General features: G+C 42.7%; 2 protein-coding genes, 1 long non-coding RNA gene and 2 pseudogenes across 5 annotated transcripts in view; 3 read left to right on the top strand and 2 right to left on the bottom strand.

Moving 5' to 3' along the window:
* The window catches only part of LOC110064143 (schlafen family member 8-like), a 38,905-nt gene that overhangs the window by 3,029 nt on the left and 14,078 nt on the right, over positions 1–21,798 (top strand). For 2 of the 3 annotated variants that reach the window (XM_089274733.1, XM_020771150.2), the window contains exons 3-5: positions 954–988; positions 1,537–1,641; positions 7,087–7,209. In XM_089274733.1, coding sequence (XP_089130859.1) covers positions 954–988; positions 1,537–1,641; positions 7,087–7,209 — 263 coding nt within the window. Of the gene's footprint in view, positions 1–953; positions 989–1,536; positions 1,642–7,086; positions 7,210–19,854; positions 21,642–21,798 lie in introns of those variants that run through there. The other variant, XM_089274732.1, reaches the window with a different exon arrangement.
* LOC149102323 (uncharacterized) lies at positions 4,704–5,713 on the top strand (annotated as a pseudogene).
* On the bottom strand, positions 8,383–9,166 carry LOC149102322 (uncharacterized; annotated as a pseudogene).
* Positions 9,172–13,715, top strand: LOC149102321 (uncharacterized). Its single transcript, XR_016202361.1, has 4 exons — positions 9,172–9,968; positions 11,326–11,464; positions 12,379–12,447; positions 12,953–13,715. It is a non-coding gene; the product is annotated as an uncharacterized LOC149102321 (long non-coding RNA).
* Positions 15,958–17,364, bottom strand: LOC149102320 (uncharacterized). The gene has a single exon (XM_089274734.1). It carries the CDS (start codon positions 17,362–17,364, stop codon positions 16,168–16,170), a length of 1,197 nt encoding a protein of 398 aa, XP_089130860.1. The 3' UTR covers positions 15,958–16,167.

Here is a 21,798-nt window from a genome sequence, read left to right as displayed (position 1 = left end):
CCAACGGAATTAGCTGAAAATCGGCAGCCATGTTCAAGGATACTTCGTTCGAAAAAGTGTGTCGGGCTTTGTTTAATTTCGCTTCCGTTTCAAAGTTATGGCCTCTTTTGTAGAAAGGAATGTTCGCATTGACAATATCAAACTTAAGGAGGTTGTAAAAAAAAAACCAAAGCAGATCTGGAAAATTGCAGACATGGTTTTTGAGGGTGATGTGTGAGGAAACATTTCCGATGTTAATCGCGCCGCTCCGATAATTCACATGCGGAAGCGAACTGATTTAGGCGAAGCAGTGTTTCTGGGTATTTCTTTTAATATCGCTGCTACATTGACTTTTTAGAAAATTTCAAAGATATGATTGTATTCTATAACTATTAAGCTTTCAGAAAATGTATAGGTTGATGGGGTTTTCTTTCAAAGAGTCAACGTAAGAGCGCGATTTCCAAACACTCAATCCACCTATCATGATACCTTAAACAAGAACGATAACCCTTGCTTTTTAATTAGAAAAGCTAAAGATAATATGCTTTGAGATTGAATGCTGCAAAGAACATGTCTTTTCATTTGCCCAATATTCTTCATTCTTTTTCTATTAAAATACTTAATAATGTAAATTTAAAAACTGTTTTGTTAAACAGTTTTAATATTTTAAAGAAAATTGTAATCCTCTTTTCCGATTACTTGCTAACGAAAACCTGGTGGGTTGAATAGTAACCAAAATGGCCATCCTTTGTGAAAAAAGAGTGTGGGGACCCTATCTTTTATTACACCAACGTGAGGGAATTAAAATAATCTGAAGTGGCAAGGACCAGATGTCAATATTTGGAGTCATAATTTAAGTGTGGAAATATTTGTTGATACTCTTTGAAGCAATTCCATGTCTGGCTATATTTCTCATTTTCCCTTAATTCATTGTTACTGATGTGTGGTCATCTGATATATGTTTTGTTTTCTAGAGTCAATATGATAATCAGGCTTTCTTTAATGACAGGTCTGTACTGCAATTTACAAGTTATTAACAAGCGGTTTTACTTTTAAGTATCAAAAGCGGCATGGAACAGACAAAAGTGTAAATTTATTATAGCATTCCAGTTTCTTGAACATCCAAAGAAAACAAAACGTCACTCAAGAATTTGTGAGTTTGAATATTGAAGGTGGCATCTTAAGTCACACTGAACTGTAGGGTCTGCTTGACTTTCCCTTTACCCTAGGGAGACTTTTGATTACCTGTGAAGTACCTATACTATAACCCTTCAGGCCTTTGTGTTTATAATTTACAAGTTAATTTAGTGAGCTCACCTTATCCAAATATTTGTTTTATTTGTTGTTTGTTTACTAATTAGTTAGTTTTGTTTTAATGAGAATTGTCCAAGCAGTTGTTTGCCATTTGTTTTACCTGATGAAAGGACAATTTTGACACCTATCAGACATATTATGGTTAAATGCTTACATGGGTCTTAAACCGCTCAACTTTGAAATAACATTTGCATGGTCATGTTTATTGTGTCAATTATCTTTACCCTGCTTATTGTTTTACAGTGGTTTCTCAGAGAGGGACTCTCAAGAAAATGACCATCAACCTATGGAACTTGGAAGAAGTAACAATAATGTGTCTCCACTGACAGATTGTGATGAAACCTTCAGGTAAATAATATTGTATTTATTTACTTCTAATACTTTTTCTTAAGGTTATATGTTTTTGGTATTGGAGTTTTGTAGCAGTCATTGGTGTGTTTGTTTAACAGGCCTTTTCATGGTTAGCTTTTATTACTTATTTGCTTTACTGACAATATAATTCAACATGTGTGTGGGTGAATTTTGGGTAGTTTTATAGCTTCTGGCTGAAATTGCCTTGCATCCATGTTAGATTACATTGTGCAAATGAGAAAAGTTTCCCTTCAAAGCGCTATTAAATAATTTATGTCAGGCAATCAATTAGTCTTGCAGTGTGTGTGCATGTACACTACATAAATCATGTACCTACTTTACTTTGTTGATGTCTCGAAGGTATATATTTGTTTCATAAGATCCCTTGCTTTCCTTGTGATATTATTCTGTTTAGAACAATTATTAGCAATTTACTTTTAACACACATGGAGAAGATTACTCTGACTGCATCACTGTTGACTACAAAGTAGAAGCAGTTAATCCAGCATCCATGGAGCTTTGCCAACTGCTGGCTTTGCCACGCCAGACCTTGGTGTTGTTAGCCTCTGCACGACATCTTGTGACAACCGGTTCAAAGGCGCGCCTCGCCGAGCGCATTCACGCTTTTGAGCACACCATTCCACCACCTCCTGGCCCCATTGTAGATGCTGGAGCTAATAGTGCCACTCCAACGCTCTTGTCAGTTAACGTGGATGAACAACCTACACCACTGACTGCCTTTTCTGAAGTGCAGATCACCCAGCTATGATTGCTCATTTCCGCGGCCATTCATGGCGAGCGGGTTGGTACCCAACAACTCCCCATTCTGGTCAAAAGATCAGCGCTTTCTCTTGCGACTCCGCAGCCACAACGTCCTTTGACGGCTATCCAAACTGGCACGATCAATTCCTCAAGCAACGCCTCAGCTGCCCAAGATGGCATTGTCTTAACTCCAACACCCAGTCCCAGTCTCCCGTGAACCAACGTGGTGGGAACGCCTGGTACTTCTCTGCCTGCCCATAATATACCACCTATCCCACAAAAAATACTACAACGCATTGCGAAACATGAGTACATTGACTTTCTGTCTGACAATTTATACCCTCACCCATCTCTGGCCGCACAGAATCAATACAAATTAGAGGTCAACCCTCAAGATCCCTCAGCCTTGGCCATAGTCCCCTCACATCACCGCAAATGGCAGGTGGACGGACTTCATTCCTGGTTGGAGGCCTGGAATATCTACCTTCAAACAGTCCTTCACCACTTCCCTCTCTTCACCCCTGACCTCCTTGCATACCAGGACCAGATATGTAAGTTCAGCAGGAAATTTAGAGCATCCGCATGGATTATGTATGACACTGCCTTCCGCTACCTTGGCTGCTTCCAACCCATCGTTGTCTTGGGGAAAAATAAATGATCAACTCTACAATAACATCTTAAAAGAGGAAACACTCCCTTTCTGCATCTCCTGTCACTTCTACGGCCACCGCACCATCAATTGCCCCACTCATTTCCAGGCCAACCAGTCCTTTTGTCGCTCCCCAGCCAATGCTCCACCATTTACCACTAGTTGAACCTCCTCCCAACCCAGCATCCCATCACCATCCCGCCGGCCAATCTCTCAGCCCCTTCACCAAACCTCACCCGCTGTGATTTCAACCGTTGTTTCTGCCACCGCATCAACTGCCAATTTCTGCACGTCTGCAGCAACCAAGGTGGCAGTGGAACCCATCCAAGTACCCAGTGCCCGAAAGGAGTCTAACAACGTGCCATCCAGTCTTCCCCACCTTTCTCCATCAACCCCTGTTTGCATCCCCAACCTGGCTCAAGAGTTTATGAATCACCCTGACCGTCAATTTGCTTCAGATCTGGTCCATGATCTCCAGTTTGGCTGTCGCCTTGGCTATCAGGGTCCATGCTACCACAGAATCACCCCGAATTTAAAATCTACTCCCCTTCACCCCAATGCAGTCACTGAGGTGCTCATGAAAGAGGTTAGTAGAGGCTACACAGCAGGCCCCTTCTCATCTTCTCCCCTTCCTGCCCTTCAGTGCTCACCTTTAGGCCTTGTTCCCAAAAAGGATGGCTCCTGGCATATTATCATGGATCTCTCTTCGCCTCGAGGTTCATCCATCAACGATTTTATCTCTAAAGCTGATTACACCTTACACTATGCTACCTTCGATCAAGCCCAAGCCTTAGTATCCTCATTTGGCACTGGTGCTCTCATGGCTAAGCTCGACCTTAAGCATGCCTTTCGTCTCTGTCCTGTATCCTCCAGTGACTGGGACCTCCTTGGCATGCACTGGCAAGGCAAATTCTATGTGGATCTTTGCCCACCGTTTGGGCTCCATTCCTCACCATTCCTATTTAACCGTTTAGCTGATTCCTTTGAGTGGATACTTGAGCACAATTATGCTATCTCCGCCCTCATGCACTACCTCGATGATTACTTTACCGTAAGTCCTCCATCCTCTCAGAGCTCATTACTGAACTTCATACCCGGTCTTCTCGGAAAAAGTGCATTAGAAGAGAACTTCTCTCTCTCATTGGTAAACTGAACTTCGCCTGTCGAATCATCCCAGCTGGTCGCATATTCCTGCGGTGCTTGATTGACCTGAGTACCATTGCTTGCCTACCCCACCATCATATATCCCTCAACACTGAAGCTCGCACGGATGTCGCTTGGTGGCTGAAGTATCCTCCTCTCTGGAACGGCCCCTCTATTATCAGATGTTCTGGTTCTGTCAACTTGCCCTGCAGGCAGATTTGAAACCCACGACTCTGCCTGCCTCAGCGCCGACCCTCTGGCAGGTCGCCTAGCCTTTCTGCAGTCCCAAGCCATTGCACCTTCCACACGTCGCACCTACTATGCTGGAATTCGCAGGTATACTACCTTTTGTTGTTCAAGGCAATGGAACCCCTTCCCTGCATCAGAGTTAGAACTACGTTATTTTGCCTCTTGGCTCTCTGATCAAGTCAGCTTCCCAACCATTAAGCTGTATCTAGCTGGTATCCACGACTCTGCCTGCCTCAGCGTCGACCCTCTGGCAGGTCACCTAGCCTTTCTGCAGTCCCAAGCCATTGCACCTTCCACACGTCGCACCTACTATGCTGGAATTCGCAGGTATACTACCATTTGTTGTTCAAGGCAATGGAACGCCTTCCCTGCATCAGAGTTAGAACTACGTTATTTTGCCTCTTGGCTCTCTGATCAAGTCAGCTTCCCAACCATTAAGCTGTATCTAGCTGGTATCCGGTTTGCCCACATCGAAAACAACCTTACAGACCTGTTTACAGATGCCCCCCCTTCTTCGTTTACTTCTACGAGGCATCAAGCGGACAATTGGACTCTCCTCTTGCCGCCGTCTACCTATTACCATGTCAGTCATGCGCCAGCTAAAAGGAGCTTAGGCAGATGACCCTCAGATTGCATCGCAGGACAAACTCATGCTCTGGTCAGCCTTTACTCTGGCCTTCTTTGCCTTCTTACGTTCAAGCAAGTTCACCTCACCATCTTCAGTTCGCTTCAACCCGCTGGTACACCTGTCCCACTCAGACATCAGTTTTACCTCCGCAGGCTCCTTATCATTGCAACTGAAATCATCCAAAACTGATCCCTTCCTGACAGGCTGTTCCATTATGCTGGCTCCTTCTGGCCGTTCAGTCTGTGCAGTACGGGCAATGCACCGTTATGAAGCTCACCAGCTTTCAGGTAATTCCACCCATCCATTTTTTCTCAACAGGGCAATTTCTCACCAGGGACAAAGTAACCTCAGTTCTGTGCCTCCAGCTTCAAAGCTTGGGTTTTGCCACAGAGTCCTATGCATCCCACAGTTTCCGCATTGGGGCTGCAACTACTGCTGCAGAGGCCGGCTTGCCCCCTTGGCTTATCCAAACCCTTGGCCATTGGTCCAGCAATTGCTACACCCAATACATCAGGACACCTGCTTCAATACTCCGAGCAGTCCCTGCCCAGCTAGCCGCCACTAGTACTCCACTATAAGCTTGGGATCCTAGTACAGTACAATGTAGACCTTGTTAAAGTTGTACTAACATTTGTCGCTACATACCTGGCAGTATTTGGGGCATAATTTGGGTGCACACCTTCCACTTAGCTATCGCCTGCGTCAGGCTGGGTGGGTCCCTTACCCCGCCTTATTCTTAGCTACCTAAGCAGCTAGGTTGGGGGGCTTCATTCTCTGAGTGAGTGTGCTATCACCCCAATTCATTCACTGAGTGTGTCCGCCAACCACCCAAATTTCTACTTTGGGGTTTGTGTCCGCTAACCGCCCCACGTTGTGTTTATGCTTTGGGGTTTGAGTCTGCTAACCGCCCCACTTTGTTTGCAGGGTGTGTCCGCTAACCACCCAATTACCTGTCCAGGGTGTGTCGCTACCACCCACTCTTGTTGCTATCCCAGGGAGCACTCAGTGCCCATGGTCCCATTTACTGCCAGATTTGTCTTTTTTTTTTTGTTCATACAATATTATTAGAGAGCAAGTTGTTGTTAACTGTTGACTACAAAGTAGATGTAAGATATATTACAGTTACAATCATGCACAAAATGCTGTGTGCTTTTTCTTGTGGTAGAATACCAGCCACCCTTGACCTTGAATGTGCAAGCAGACTCCATCAGTGTGAATGTATTCATATAGCACACACAAAAATGTCAATGGTGTATAATTTAGACTCTTATGTCACCTTGATATTTTCACTCTTGCCTTGAAAATGATGGTGGTCTCATCATAAGTGGTCTGGGTTTGAACCCTGTGCAGCAGGCTTTTAGCCAGGATTTGAAAAGTGGGTGTCCAAAATGTGCTACAGGGCCTGCTCAAATGAACAATTTGTAAGGCAGCATATGAAAAATAAAATGATTTTCTTTAATAAGTGGCTGTTCATAGGATGCTTGGATGCCCATCTGGCTAAAAGCCTGCTATCCAGGGACATTGTTTTGTCTTCTTGGACACTTCTCTACACCCAGGTTTATCAATGGGTCATTTGGCTTGTACGAACTCAAGACTTCACCTTGTTTTTTACCTTGAAAATGATGTTAGGAACTTTGCTATTTCAGACTACTATAATTTTCAATTTAATTTTAGGCTCCATACTTTTAAATTTTGTTTTTGTTCATAATGAAGCCTCAGTAGCCTTGCTCTTGTACATGACTGTATGCTGTTAACCAAAACACATTCTACCATTTAAGATACTGATGTATAACAAAAACTAACACTTCTAAATGCCAAATTGACCTGTAAACAGTGGACAAAAAGCCTCTCTCTGTGATGTGCCACAGACTGTAAATTCCTTTATTTATTTATTTATTCATTTATTTATTTTGTTTATCTATAGGAGTTCAGCCTAAATCATTTTTTCTCAAGATTAAAATTTTTTTTCATGATATAATGTATGTGAATTGTTTGTTTTTTTTTGTGTTAGTGGTGAGTTTGACAATCAATATGAAGAAAACGTACCGGAAGAATTTCGGATGATCAGAGTGGATGAAGATAGTAATGAGACCTCAGTTGTGCAGACAAGCAGGATAACTGGAGTTAACCAGAGGTATTATCAAATCATAACAAATAAATACAGCAATGACATGATGACAAGCCATTTTTAGCTCAGATTGAGGAACATAAATGTTAGGTTATTGACCATGCTTGCTTGGTCAAAATGGCTGGATGTTTTGTCAAGTTCTTTCTTTGGATGTTTATGAAGCCTAAAAGACACAGTCAAGGTCTATAGATCAAGCAAAAAAATAGGCCAATATCTAGCCATCTTGATCAAACAAGGTTGGCTAATAACAGGGCTTGAAAAAAGTGCAGTCATCCAGGACAAGTAGATTTTCCTGCTTGGCTGTTAGCTTTTCATTAACGCCCAAGTCGCTAGTGGAGGGAAGGTGCCTACGAAGCCTGGGGGCTGCAACCGCGGCGCTAGAACACCTGACTGGCCTGCCCAACCCGCAACCAAGCCACGAGGCCCCTGCGCAAGCCCCCTACAGGCACCCGTCACACTCAAGCCAGATGGCATTGGTGGAAAAAAAATGCTGAAAAGAGGGTGGGGGGATAGGGAGGGAACGCCGAGAACCACTTAACTATAATTCAATCCACAACACCACACTAACAGAGCGATGAACTCACTGCAAGCACAGGATGACAACACATGTACTAACCAAAAATACTGCTAGACAATGTCAGCCCCAGGGCTCTCACGACCATGACTGCTGCAAACGCTACGGAACGCACCAAATGCTAAACAAACGCTAATAGATGGCCAAGGCACTAACAAATGACTACAAAAACGCTACTGACCAGACTAGCTCCTGGTCATAAACTATGTAAAATTTCATTGAACTATATCAAATGCTACAGAACGCACCAAACGCTAACTGAATGCTCACAGACGGCCAAGACACTAACAACCGCCTATAAAAACGCTACTGACCAGATTAGCTCCTAGTCGTTAACTATGTTAAATTTCATTTGACTATATTAAACGCCCAAGTCACTAGTGGAGGGAAGGTGCCTACGAAGCCCGGGGGCTGCAACCGCAGTCACATCCCCAAGGTTCTAGAACACCCGACTGGCCTGCCCAACCCGCAACCAAGCCACGAGCCCCCCCCCCCCCCCCGCGCCATGCCAAAGGGATCTCCGGGTTGTAAGGGGGCTCGGGGCACCAAGGCCACAGCCCCCGACAACCCCAGCTTGAGGCACCCACCCCCACTGGTACCCAGAGTAATCCACTACCTGTTAAGCCACCAACTGGTAGGAAACATGGACAATGGAACTAACTGGAGTTCGGATATAGATCTGGTACTCGTCGCTAGACCACCGCCCTAAGGTCTTGATAAGGTGATCTGGAACTCCCTGCGCCGCTGCAGTTGTCGCTGCCCCAATACGGAAGCTATGACCAGAGTATGAGCTAGAGTACATTGCCTCATTTAGGATGGACTGCACAGAGGATGATAACTGCTGCCGAGTAAGAGGACAACCATCACTAAATATGAACAGTGGCCCTGGAGCGGACCCACACAGAGACAAGTAACTGCCCAAAGCTGTTATGGGACACAGAGAGCCCAAGCCATGCCCTAAGTAGATATCACAACTCACGCGGAAGGGATCTGTCTTGGAGCACTTGATATGGACTTTAAAACACGAGAGGTTCACCAAGGAGTCCGCTTGCAGGTTGCTACCAGTCATATGGGTGATAGGATCGAACACAGAGTTGACCATGAACTCGCCCGCATGCAAAAAACCAAAAATCCCAAGCAGCACACAGCCCACAACATCACATGGTCTCTAGTAGACAGGTCCAAAGAGCGCTGAATGACCTTCAGATGATTTACTGTGATAGGTAGGCGCCTAGGTGAAGCTGGACCCTGAACCTGCTTAATGGCCCTGAGTAAACGCTGCAAATGAAGACAGTTGACTAAAGGATCTGGAAGGCCATGGTCAATATGAAGGGAGCGTACTGCTTTAAGATAGACCTTGATGTAGGAATGGTTCAGGTTATCTGCCAATAAACACGGCACGAAAAATTGGATTTACTCTAAATTTGATCCTGATCAAAGTCGAAGTCAAATATGATCATAGCTTTGATCCAAACTTTGACGCGCGTCAAATGTGTGTCAAAAATGTCATGGCTTTGCCGATACATTTGATCCATGACAAAGAGGAGGGCAAATGTGATCTTAACTTTGACTCCACCTTTGACCCACGTCAAAGGGGGAATCAAATATCTTATGGATTTGCCATACATTTGATCCCTGCCAAAGGCGAGGTCAAACATGTCAGTAACTTTGACTACAGTTTTGACGTGCGTTAAAGGCGTTCAAAGACACCACGGCTTTGCATACCTTTGATTTCTTATGTCAAAGGCGTTCAAAGACACCACGGCTTTGCATACCTTTGATCTCTTATGTCAAAGGCGTTCAAAGGCGGCATGGCTTTGTACAACTTTGATCCTACGTCATGTCATGTCAAAGGCGAGGTCAAATATGGCCATATCTTGCGACTCCGCTTTTAACGCCCTAATAACCTGCGTTTTCGTATTTTTTTTTCTGTTTTAACGATAAAATGAAAGCTTGCTTTTTTGCCAATGTGTATTTTTTTAACAAAGAAGTTTTCACTTGACCTGGAGGTGGCACAAGGAAACAACTCGAAAACAGCGGGAAAACGCGGCTGCCAGCATTTTCTGGCCAATCAGAATAAAGGGAATAAAGGTCAACGAAGTCGGCTGTGAGGAAAGCAGACATTTTTCTTCATTTGGCTTCATTATGGTGGCTTTGGTGAAATTTTCGTTGTGTTTTGGACCAGGAAAAGGTAACTCTTTGAATTTAGTTCATTTTTTTTTTCAATGTTCAGGGAATAACGGAGTTTAAAAAGTAAATTAAACGCAGCAATGGCTACATAAAGAGCTGTGAATTGCGTATATTTATGGCAAGACAGATCCTCGGCAGTGAAAACAATTTGGTCGAAGATTAATTGCACTTGACTGAATCACAGTTGATCGGCAAAGCTCTTCGTTAAGAAAGACTAAACTTTATTTTCAATTCACATATACTTATTTACAAAAGTTGACAAAGATCTTTTTTTTTTTCTCACTCAGTCAAGTCTTGTGCATTAAATTGAAGTGTCTGTCATTGCATAGATTTTAGCATGATCAGTGCTTGAAATAAACGTAACTTAAGAATTAAGCTTAACTCTATTTACGTATAAATTGTTGTGCACAATGCCTCTGGTAATTTCTGAGCTTAAACAATTCCCTTGAAAGAAAGCTCATGTCAATATAAAGGAAAAAAACTCAGTCAGCCATGCATGACAGTCCATCACGACCTGACTTAATTATCATATTCATTATACCATTAAAAGAGTTGTTGACTCTGAAAATTTAATCTATCGATAAGTTTCTGCTTTTGTCTCTAGTTACCATTCTATTGAAAAAAAGCTCTGTTTGTTGCCACAGTTGAAATTATGATGATATTTGTTCATTAATGTTGATAAATGACTTCACTGGGTTGAATTTAACAAATTGCATGTGGTTTAGTGTGGTCTGTACTCTTATCGACAATGATATGCATCATCACAGTGGTCAAAATGTTGTGGAGTAAAAATATGTTTTGATATTTGTTGTATCAGGCTTATGGATCAATCATTTGGAACTCCACTATCTTCTGCCCAACCACCCTCTCCCCCCACCCCGAACCTGCCAGGCATTTGACATTTTGAACTGTGTCCAGTGCTAAGAATGGTGTCATACCAGGTGATCAAATGCACCTACCCTGTGACATTTGCAAAACTGAGTAATAGAAATGTAGATTGAGTGTCAACTGAGGTGTCGATGGAGTGTTGATTGAATATCGATCGGGTGTTGATAGAGTGTCAATTTAGAGGATCAATCAAGGGTATCGATTGACACTCGACCACGGATGCCTTTAGTACACGTAATCCAGCTTATCTTTAGTAGGTGAAATTGTTACAATGTTTGATAAAAAATTAAACTCGCTATTAGTTGCAAATTAAAAAGCTGACCCCATAATAATATTATTATGTGACCTCTCTGGACAATACCAGTAGTTTTAGAGTTTCATGTCTTGGTCTTTTGAGCAGTAGACAATTAAATGCCAATAAATATGTGACTAGTGGAAATTTGCTGATGAATGTTGTTTTTATCCTTCAGCTAGCCACTCTAGAAGAACTGAAGAAATTAACAATAAATTCTGGGAGAGGATACAATATACAACTCTGTAGTTCATAGTCAACTCAGATGAAGTTAAATCATGCAATGCTCCAAAGTGTGCAAACATCAGAACATTTTGGTAAGTAAAAGGCTGGAATATTCATTTGTTATTTCTATATTTTGTAGCATAGACCATCTTATAATTTCTTCAGCCACAACTTTTAATATCTTTTTCCAGCAAACAAAGGATATAAATAGATTTTGAAAACCTGGCTATAGCTTATTAATATTATTTTAATTGATAATTTTTATTACAGTCTCACTCTGTGAAAAAAAAAGTTGTTTCTTTTTGGTTCATTTAAGGGCAAGTGAGGAAATGTTGTCTTTTTTAAGGGACAAATACATCAACTGGCTCAACTGGATGAAAATTAAGTAATTAAAATGTTATTGAAAACATGCAAGGGGTGGGAATCTTTTTGGTAAATGAATCAAAGTTGCAGAATGTTGCAAACCAGTCTCAGGAAATGTTGGTTTTTGACTGGTAAAAGCTGAGTTTTGAATCTAAATTTTGAGTGGTTGTCTGCAATATCGACTGTTTTGGTTTGGCCATCAGGTTTCCAAACCAAATTTTTCCAAGCAAAATTAATAATATGGTTAATTCATAACTATTGATGGGATCAGTAGAGAATTTAAGGCGTAGAGGATTTGATAATAACTTAGTAAAAGTAAATTGACAAAGACATTTATTTGCTTTTACTCAATTGAAAATTTTGTTGGCAAATTTGACTGGATAATAGCCATTTCTCTCTATGAGATGCGGTTGCACTGGGAATCATAGTGGTTGTATTCATCATCTTGGACTGGATTTTTGTTTCAATGAATGAGCCATGCGATTCCATGTAGGCATGTCTCATGTTAAATTATTTAATTTCAGGAATTTTTTTCAGAGGAAAAAAGTGTACAAGTAGTTGCTAACTGTTTACTAATCAAATGTGCAATTATTTTGATATGTTTATATGCTCCTTTTCACATATGATCTACAATGAAAATAAGGAAAAAGATTACACTACTGAACATGAAGAGATCTGTGGAAATTACACAGGAACAGCAATATTCCCAAAGGTGTGTGTATTCCTCATTTCTTGTCACAGTTTATGTCAGATTTGTTGATTTTTAGATTGCTATTCTGCAACCATAAAAGATCTTTGTTGTAAGAGGTCTGTAAGATGTCTTTAAGAGACAGGCAGACAGATGGACTGGTAAACTGACTCTAGGCTTTTTGTTTATTTGTGCCAAGCTGTACACTTTTAAAATGACCCCAAGTCTTTGTTCTCTTATGAAATTCTAGCTGGGGATAACCCTTGTTCAGCTGGTGAAATTAGCTTGTTAAACTGGCTCTTAATGACATACCTGTGTGACCAAATCTCTGAGTAGAGTGGAGAGAAATACAAAAAAAGGCTACTATTGACAGAAGCACAAACTATTCGGAGGAGGAGTAATGATCTGATTGGTCACGTTTTATTAATGTGATATTAGCAAAAACTATAGGCAAACTTTAAGGAATAGAATGCCAAGATTCACCCTTAATATTCATTTCCAACATTTTTGTCTGTTTGCTTCTGTTTAGACAAATGCGGACAAGCAGTGGTTGACAGGATGGACTTATCCTGTGAAGATGCATTGATTAATTTCGTCAACGCCTTAGACTTTGTCAAAATGTGTCTTCCCTAGAAATCATGGGTATTTAGTTGGCATTGACCCCCAACAAGGCAGTTTAACCACTTTGATGAGAAAGAAGTGGAAAACACTCTATTCCATTCCACTTATAATGTAAGAATGAGCAAGTGCAAGAAGCAGAAAAGGAGAACTGCCAAAACATAAGAAGTTCCATGCAACGGACTGTACGTGCCATCTGGAAAGGACGCCTATACACTAGTTGACTTTTGTGCGAAGTTTGCTATATCTTTCCCGAAATTTTGCGGTTGTCTTCCCTATTGTCTAGTCTGGTCTAGTAAATTTAAGGAACTGAGAATTTAGCCATAGTACTTCAATGTTAGATAAATGCACTTTGTACCATGGAAGATTTGTTGACTGTTGTTTTCACGATAGACAGAACAATGTTTTCCTTATGATCAGTCTCATTACGTGTAGTTTGAAACTAAGCCTGTAACGTGGCTTTTTGAAACATGAAGCCCAAAACATTTATGTAAGGTACTTGAAGGTATTTACTCTTGATAAAAACGGGGGGAAAAAATTGAAACTGAGATGAAATTGAACATATTTCTTTTCTTAAAATTAGGCGCAATGATCTTTCCGGGCCGCTTTTCCGTCAACATTTGTCAATAGTTTGGTACAAAATAACCTTATTAAAGCTGATATATTCTTCAAAACTTGTCAGACATAAATCAAGAGTAAGGATCTAATTGCATCTTTCGTATGCGGAGCTACAATGCTAGTGTAGCAAGCAGAAAAAAGCGTATACGATGTGGATCGCGCGAAACGTGATCAACGGTCGCGCAGCGCGAAAGAGGAGCGCGAGCGAGAAGTTCGGGCGAGACGCGCGAGCGCGGAACGCGCAGAGTACCTTTGACAAACCTTTGGCCTGCGTCACAGGCATCTTCGACCACGTCTTTAGCAAACCTTTGACTCGAATTGCAGACAAAATTGATTACACTTTTAACCCGCCTTTGACAGTGCGCAAAGGCGTATCAAAGGATCACCTTTAACCCTAAAAACACAGGCGTTCAAAGGTGAGTAAAAACGGCCTTTCACGCCTTTGATTTGGTGGTAAAGGTTTATTCACAGATGATCTTTGATTCGCGTCACAGATCGTCAAAAGCGTGCAAAGGCGACCTTTGCAAAACCTTTAACAACACATTTGACGCGCGGTAAAGGCGATTTTTCGTGCCGTGAAAGAAGCAAAGCGCATGAGAGTCTCCTCATTGGCTGGGGGGATGGAGCCATCCTGGTTTGCACGACCAACCTGGTGGCAAAAGTCTATAAATCGACGTTGGGCAGATCAGTACACTCGTCGGGTGGATGGTGCAAGACCTTGGGTAAGTAGGAACTGACACTTCTGAGTCAAGGCATCTGAAGCGCTGCCAAAAGGGAGGCAGGAATCTGGGATGGGGTCAGGTCGGCATGTGGCTCAAGGCGTCTGAACTGCTGAAATTGGAATTGAGAGAGTGCATTAGCAACTGGATTAGCTTTACCTTTAACGGATGAAGCTGTAAATGAAAAGGAATGACGGATGGCCAGCATAGTCAAATAACGTAGCAAAACCATTAGGCTTTTGTCCCACGAGGTGCCAGACTTAAGTACAGCCACCACAGACTCATTGTCACATAAGAACTCGACCCGCCAAGATACCCACTGAGGGCCCCACAGATTGGCTGCTACCACAATTGGGAAGAGTTCCTTATATGCTATAGATAATGAACTTTGTGCAACTGACCAGGCACCGGAAAACCAGTGGGATTTAAAAATAGCTCCATATTTCAAAGAGCCAGCTGCATCCAACGAGACTTGGAAGTCCAGGAGAGGGGCCCACGTGGGCATACAGAAAAAACTGAGGCCATCCCAAGTTTGGAACAGCTCCCGCCACCATGTTAAATCCCGTCGAAATTCCTGGTTAAGCCAAATGGGGTGATCATCGCGGCGAAAGGCACAAAGTTGATCATTCGGCGAAGGAATGTCCTACCCTGTGGGGCAACCTTGCAGGCGTGATGGAGGTGGCCAATCAGTGATTCCAGCTCGCAACATTTACAAAAACGTTTTGCAGACCACTCATCTAACAGTGTAACAATCCTAACTCTGTTGTCAGCCGGGAGGCGCGCCTGAAGTTTTTCAGAGTCAAGTTCAATCCCAAGGATTGTAAGACGAGTTGCAGGTCCCCTCCAGCTTATCTGGATGAAGTGGTAGACCAAGTTTTTTACACAGTTGAACACAGGTTTGAAGGTTGTTGTGGCAGACAGGGGAAGCCGGTGGGCCCAAGGTGAAGAAATCGTCCAAGTAATGACGGAGGAATGTGACATAATTTTGAACCAGAATCCATTCAACCAAGTCTGCAATGGCGGTAAAGATGAATGGTGCTGAACACAGACCAAATGGGAGCACCAAATCCACAAAATATTGCCCACGCCATTTCGTGCCAAGAAGGGGGCGATCATCCAGGTGGATTGCCACATTCCGATATGCACTGGCCACGTCGAACTTGGCCATTAATGTTCCTCGACCCAGAGTCATTATGCCATCAATGAAGGCATCAACTGAAACATACTGAACTGTATACGGGGGCTTAGGGATGCCGTCGTTTACGTTTTTCCCCTCAGGTGAGGAGAGGTCCAAAATGAGACGCCACTTCCCAGGCTGATTATTTTTAGGATCACCCCAAAACAACTTATGTGCAAAGACGGAAGTGGCGGCACTGGAAAAGGACCTGCCACCCTGCTGGAAGAGACTTCATTTTGCAAGTAGGAGTCAATCACTGATGGGTGTTCAGAAGAGCTACGCATGTTCGAAGATGCAGATTTGAGTGACACCAAGGAGGGGTCGAATCCTATTCGAAATCCATTCTGTATGCCAGAAATCACATAAGTTACAGCTGATTCGTTGGGACGATGGCGCAACTCTGCTTGAAATTGATCCAGCTGTAATGGTGAGACCTTAGAAACCGGAGATAACGGAGCAAAAGAGACAGCTGTAATGCAGGGCGTAGCTGGAACTGAAACTGGAACGGGACAAAACAAATTTGCCAGCTGAGGCAGTCCATTCTGCTGGCTAGGCAACACAATCAAATTATTTAACCTATGCACAGACACAACATTGGGCATACCTTGCCCGTCAGTACTGTCCCCTTCTCCCCCCAGGGGAAGGGGAGCGGGAACGAAGTCCAGCTGAGCGGAGAAAAGGGCAGTTAGCCTTGGTATGCTCTCCCCCGCAGTTGCTGCAGTTGTGGTGGAACCTGCACCTCCCAAATGGCCACCGGCATAGCCCTTCATTCCAGGAATGGCAGAATGGTGTACGTAAGCGGGAGTCCGGGTTGCCCGAGGAAGACTGAGGAAACCCAGAAAGGGAGGATGGCTTTGGTTGCAGTAAGGACGATGTTGGCAAAAGCAGATGAAAATTATACAGATCCAAATTCATTTTGGACCAATCATTAAAGCCCGAGGCAGCGGCATCCCTTCTGAAGGCCAGATCGTATTCAAGCCAAGCCAGACCTGGATATTGACGGGCTGTTTGAATAATGAGGAGCTTGTACTTCATCAGGTCTAACCAATGCAGGGGATAAGAGGCACACAGGACCAGCTGGAAAATTGCGAAGGCCTCGGTCCAGGTAAGAATACCCTTAATTTCAACTTGCCTGCGTTTGGCGTTGGACACAAGGAGTTTACCCTCCAGGAAGGTCTGTGGTTCCTGTTCCACAGCGCGAAGATTTACCGTAAGCAGATCCGCCAACTCCACGAACTGGCCCTCTATGATCTTCTTGGCCAAATTAGCGTGGATTGGTGCATGACCCGGACTGACAATAAAAGCCTTCTCAGACTTGGTCACTGATGCAGAATTACTGAGGCTTGGCAGGCTACTGGCTACACTGGAACTAGTGAACGGAGAGGTGATGGGGGCCACGAAGCGGGCCGAGCTCGAGTCAGTGATGGCCGACACGGGAGAAAAAGTAGGAACAAAAGCAGGCAAAGTAAACGTACCTGACGACGCCCCAGAAGCCACAGATGAAACGTTGGCATGACAAGAAACAGCAATCGATTCGGAGGAGCTAGGTGGAGCAACGCCAACAGAAGTGCCAGGGACGGAGGAATTTAATGGCGAGGGGGCATTCCCTTGAATTGAAGAGATGATGGTAGGAAGGGTGCTTCCAAGTGCGCGAACAACAGCCTCCGCGATCGAATCGACGGCCAAAGGCGCCACAGGGCCAGAGGGAGCCGTTGAAACCACTGTCGGCGCGGAAGACAACAGAGGTAAGTCCTCCGAACGAAGTCCGGCGGACAAGCTATTGTTGGTTGAACCAGGTGGGTTCGGCATGATGTACAGTAAAAAAAAAAAAGTCAGCGACGAGCGAGTTAAAGACGAACCAAAAACACGACAGCGGGCGAAGAAACCACGGTGGATGAATGACGAAATTTCTTTTTTTGTATCCCCAACTGGGAACCGCTACACTAAGCCCGCCAAAAGTCCACGCTATCGGAGCGGCGAGCACACTATCGGTCCAGGTATGAGAGAACGACGAGCGAGTTAAAGATGAACCACGACGGTTAAAGACGAAACACGACAGCGGGCGAGGAAACCACGGTTGACGAATGACGAAATTCTTCCCAACTGGGAAACGCTATACTAGGTCAGCCAAAACGCCACGCTATCTGAGCGGCGAGCACACTATCGGACCAGGTACGAGAGAAGAGAAGACGAACCACAACACGGCGGTGGAGACAGGACCAAATGGAAATGCCACGGTCGACGATCGAAGAACTTCTGTTTTAACTGGGACAGCGACCGAGATAGCTAACGAAGCAATAGGGAGAACGCCGAGAGCCGCTAAACTATAATTCAATCCACAACGCCACACTAACAGAGCGATGAACTCACTGCGAGCACATGGGACGACAACACATGTACTAACCAAAAATACCGCTAGACAGTGTCAGCCCCAAGGCTCTCACGACCATGACTGCTGCAAACGCTACGGAACGCACCAAACGCTAAACAAACGCTAACAGATGGCACTAACAAACGCCTACAAAAACGCTACTGACCAGACTCGCTCCTGGTCATAAACTATGTAAAATTCTATTGAACTATATCAAACGCTACAGAACGCACCAAACGCTAACCAAATGCTCACAGACGGCCAAGACACCAACAACCGCGTGTAAAAACGCTACTGACCAGACTAGCTTCTAGTCGTTAACTATGTTAAATTTCATTTAACTATATTTGTCATTTGCCTGATGTGCAAGGGCCCAGGCAAGTGGTCTGCTAACTAAATCAATTAATACTTGCCCAGGGCAAGCAAATTTGAGAGCTGCCTATCTGAAGGGAAAGCTGGAATTCAAGATTTCTTCAAATCCTGAATAACCCATCTATATTTCTCTCAATCATGGACGAAGAATGGCTTGTTATCATGGCTTTTGCATGCTTTAGCATTTTCCCTTGTGGTCTCCTTATTTATAATTTTTTTAAGAGGGTTTAGTAAAGATTAATACAATAATTTCATTAACCTCTCCTTTACAACTAAAATGCCTGAAAACATCCTACAAAGTTATGTTGACTGATGTTGTAGGCACACAATGCATGTACAGGCGTACAGCTACAAGCTAGCTCTCTGGGTACGTGGCATGCTTATGATGCTAGAAAGTAATATCTGGCATCACTTATGTCCAAATTCCTACAGCTACATAACCCTCTGCATGCATTGCTTGCCTATTTACTACTGACTATAGAAGCAAGAAGAAATCTAAAAAAAAAAAAGGTAGGAACCCATACTATCCCCAGAAATGGTCCCACAGCTGACTGCGAGGTATCACAAGCCCCAGATTTCCTGTCCTTTTTTTAAGACAGTGGCAAATGAAGTTGATATTAAAAGTGTAAATTAAGTGGAGAATAAGAGTACTTTCAAAGAACATTTGAATGCTGTGGACATGTGATATGGTGTACAGAGTTTGTGTTGTGCTACATCATTTCAATGCAGTTCATCAAATTGAATGTCAATTACCTGTAAGTTCAATTGAAAGGCTGCGGGCAAAAACGTCCCCTGGAGTTTTTGGCCATTTTTGAAAGTGCTCAAAAATAGCTGAATTTTGGCGTGTGGGCTTCGTTTCACCTGAGAAACATTGCTCTGAAGTTTTTTTTCGCTGGGGTGCTCTTCATTCTCGAGAAATAACATCCAAAAAAGGTACACAGGTTGGAAAAACCGAGTGGTTTATTGCATACGCAATATCTCAAAAACAAAGCGAACTTTAGCGTGAAAACTACGGGACATTGCTTAACATACCTTAACAAAACTGCATGCGAAATTTGGAGCGTTTTCGTTTTTCACTTTTGATTAAAATACTTAACGCCCTTTTCCTGCTGAGTCCTTCAATTAAACGAAGCCGGGCCTTTGTTATGATAAACCGAGCCGATCCTTTGTTAGAATAGCCAAGCCAAGGCTTTGTTATAAGTTGAAGTCTCGTCTCGGTTTATTATAACAAAGGATCGGCCAGCCACGACCGCAAGGAGGTTGATTTCACTTAGAAAGCAGCAAAATGTCAATTTCATGCAACGTATAGGCTCAAAAATGTTGATTTTAGGTCAAAAAAGGTTTTAATGTTGATTTCACGTTAATGCGTGACGGCAAGGATGTTGATTTCTCTTAGAAAACAGCAAAATGTCAATTTCACGCAATGTATAAGCTCAAAAATGTTGATTTCAGGTCTAAATAGGTAAAATGTTGATTTCACGTTAACGTGTGACGGCAAGAATGTTGATTTCACTTACAAAACAGCATAATGTCAATTTGACGCAACATATAAGCTCAAAAATGTTGATTCACGATAACGCGTGACGGCAAGGATGTTCATTTCACTTAGAAAACACTGAAATGTTGATTTCATCAGAACGCGTGACCAGAGAGATGCTCATTTCACATAAGGTTAGTAAAATGCTCAAGGCTCTTGTGGTTAGGGTTTAAGTTAATAGAGATTAGTCCAACGTTATTCAGCAGGGTTAGGGCTTTGGTTGTGGTTTGTTTAGGCAACTAGCAACAGTCACCATAGGTTGATTTCCCTACTAAATAGTCAAGTTTGTTAGTTGCACTATAAAAAAAATAAAAATGATAAAAAATAATTAAATAATAATAATAATAACAATAACAATAACAATAACAATAACAATAATAATAACAATAATAGTAATAATAGTAATAAAAACCAGGACACTTACGCCATGTTCAGTCAGCTGATAAGCATCGAAACTACCTTGTCAAACTAGGATAGTCAATCAAATACAGCAATCAACGTAGATGTCACTACTAAAGAAGAGGGCCTCTAGAGCCTATAGAGCGTTTTTATTGTCACGCAATAAGAAATAATATCAAAAACCACTCAGTAGATAAGGTAAAGAAATTGTGATATTACAGAAGATAAATAAAGAAGACAGTTCTTCAAGTTTAAGGTGTGTGCGTTGTCCCAAAGTTGAGACATTCGTCGAAATGTTCCGCGCAAATTTACAGAGCCTAGTATGGAGCTGCCATGTTGGTGTTCTGTGGTACACCAATACACGTTATTCCAAATTGGCCGCCATTTAAGTATTCTTTTGTTTACTTGCAAATTAGCCCTTTTTCCCTCGTTCTTAAACTCGAAATTCAAAAGAGTATTTTCCCTTAAACGAGGCAACAAGGGCTCATTTTCAAGTAAACAAAAGAATACTAAAATGGCGGCCATTTTGGAATAAGGTGTATATGGCGGCCGGAAAATAGTGTTAACATCTGGAACTTACTCTGGTTATCTGGGACAATGATTATCTGAACAAATAAACATCAAATAAGCACTTTTCCAAATACAGCAATGTCTTAAATGGCTAAAAATCACGAGATAAATACATATTTTTCGACAAACGCGATCGTAGCTTTATGTCACGCACCGCTATAACTTCCAAATTCAAAATGTTCTGGCACCTCCTATGCCTGATGAGGATAACAACTTTTGTGGCTCTTTAGTTTTGGATTTAAGAATTTGATGACTTCACGTGAAAACGCTCTATAAATAGGGCAAACAGATTAACAAATTAACCCTTCTGCGCAACGTACAGGTCTCCATACATGTGCATGTCCGCTGATCCCAGAAGTTCAAAACACTACAAATCATGCCGATATGAAATAAAATCAACGCAACCTGAATCACAGATCTATGTTACAATCGATCGCTACTTGTTGGCTATTATTATGTTTAAATGAAAAATGATAAACAATCTAGTTACCAGTTCGAGAAATGTCCGCAGAACGTGATCGCAATGCATGCCGGGAAGGGTCTTTACACTCGTGTGCGGGAAAACATGGCGGTTGATACAAGAAAAGTTTTATAAGTCTAAAATCAGTTCTCGCTTTCCAAACTTTGACACTAGCAACGCTTGGCAAATGGGCCACAACTCACCAGAGGGTATTTTTCTTGGGCAAGAACTGCTCTTGGACTTTGCTGCCTGGCTCGATCTGACTTCGAACGCCGATAGCATGCTGCCTTCGAAGTTTCAGAACACATTTTGATTCTTTAAAACGTGCTGATGACTTACGGGTTCATCAAGACCTTATGATGCCTTTCAACCACCAGGTAGGCATACAAGGTACTTTAAAACAATGCTTAAGATATTAGTTGACAGAGCTCTAATGTGGCACATCTCTTTTTTGCTCGATGGTATTTCGTTTGATGCTCGATCGATTCACGTGTTGTGTTCACGTCACAATAACTGATGTAAACAATCTGTTCC

This window comes from Orbicella faveolata, unplaced genomic scaffold, assembly GCF_042242905.1.
Source record: "Orbicella faveolata isolate gen_17 unplaced genomic scaffold, um_ofav_v1 contig_36, whole genome shotgun sequence".
NCBI lineage: Eukaryota > Metazoa > Cnidaria > Anthozoa > Scleractinia > Merulinidae > Orbicella > Orbicella faveolata.
This window is presented reverse-complemented; position numbering and strand designations above follow the sequence as displayed.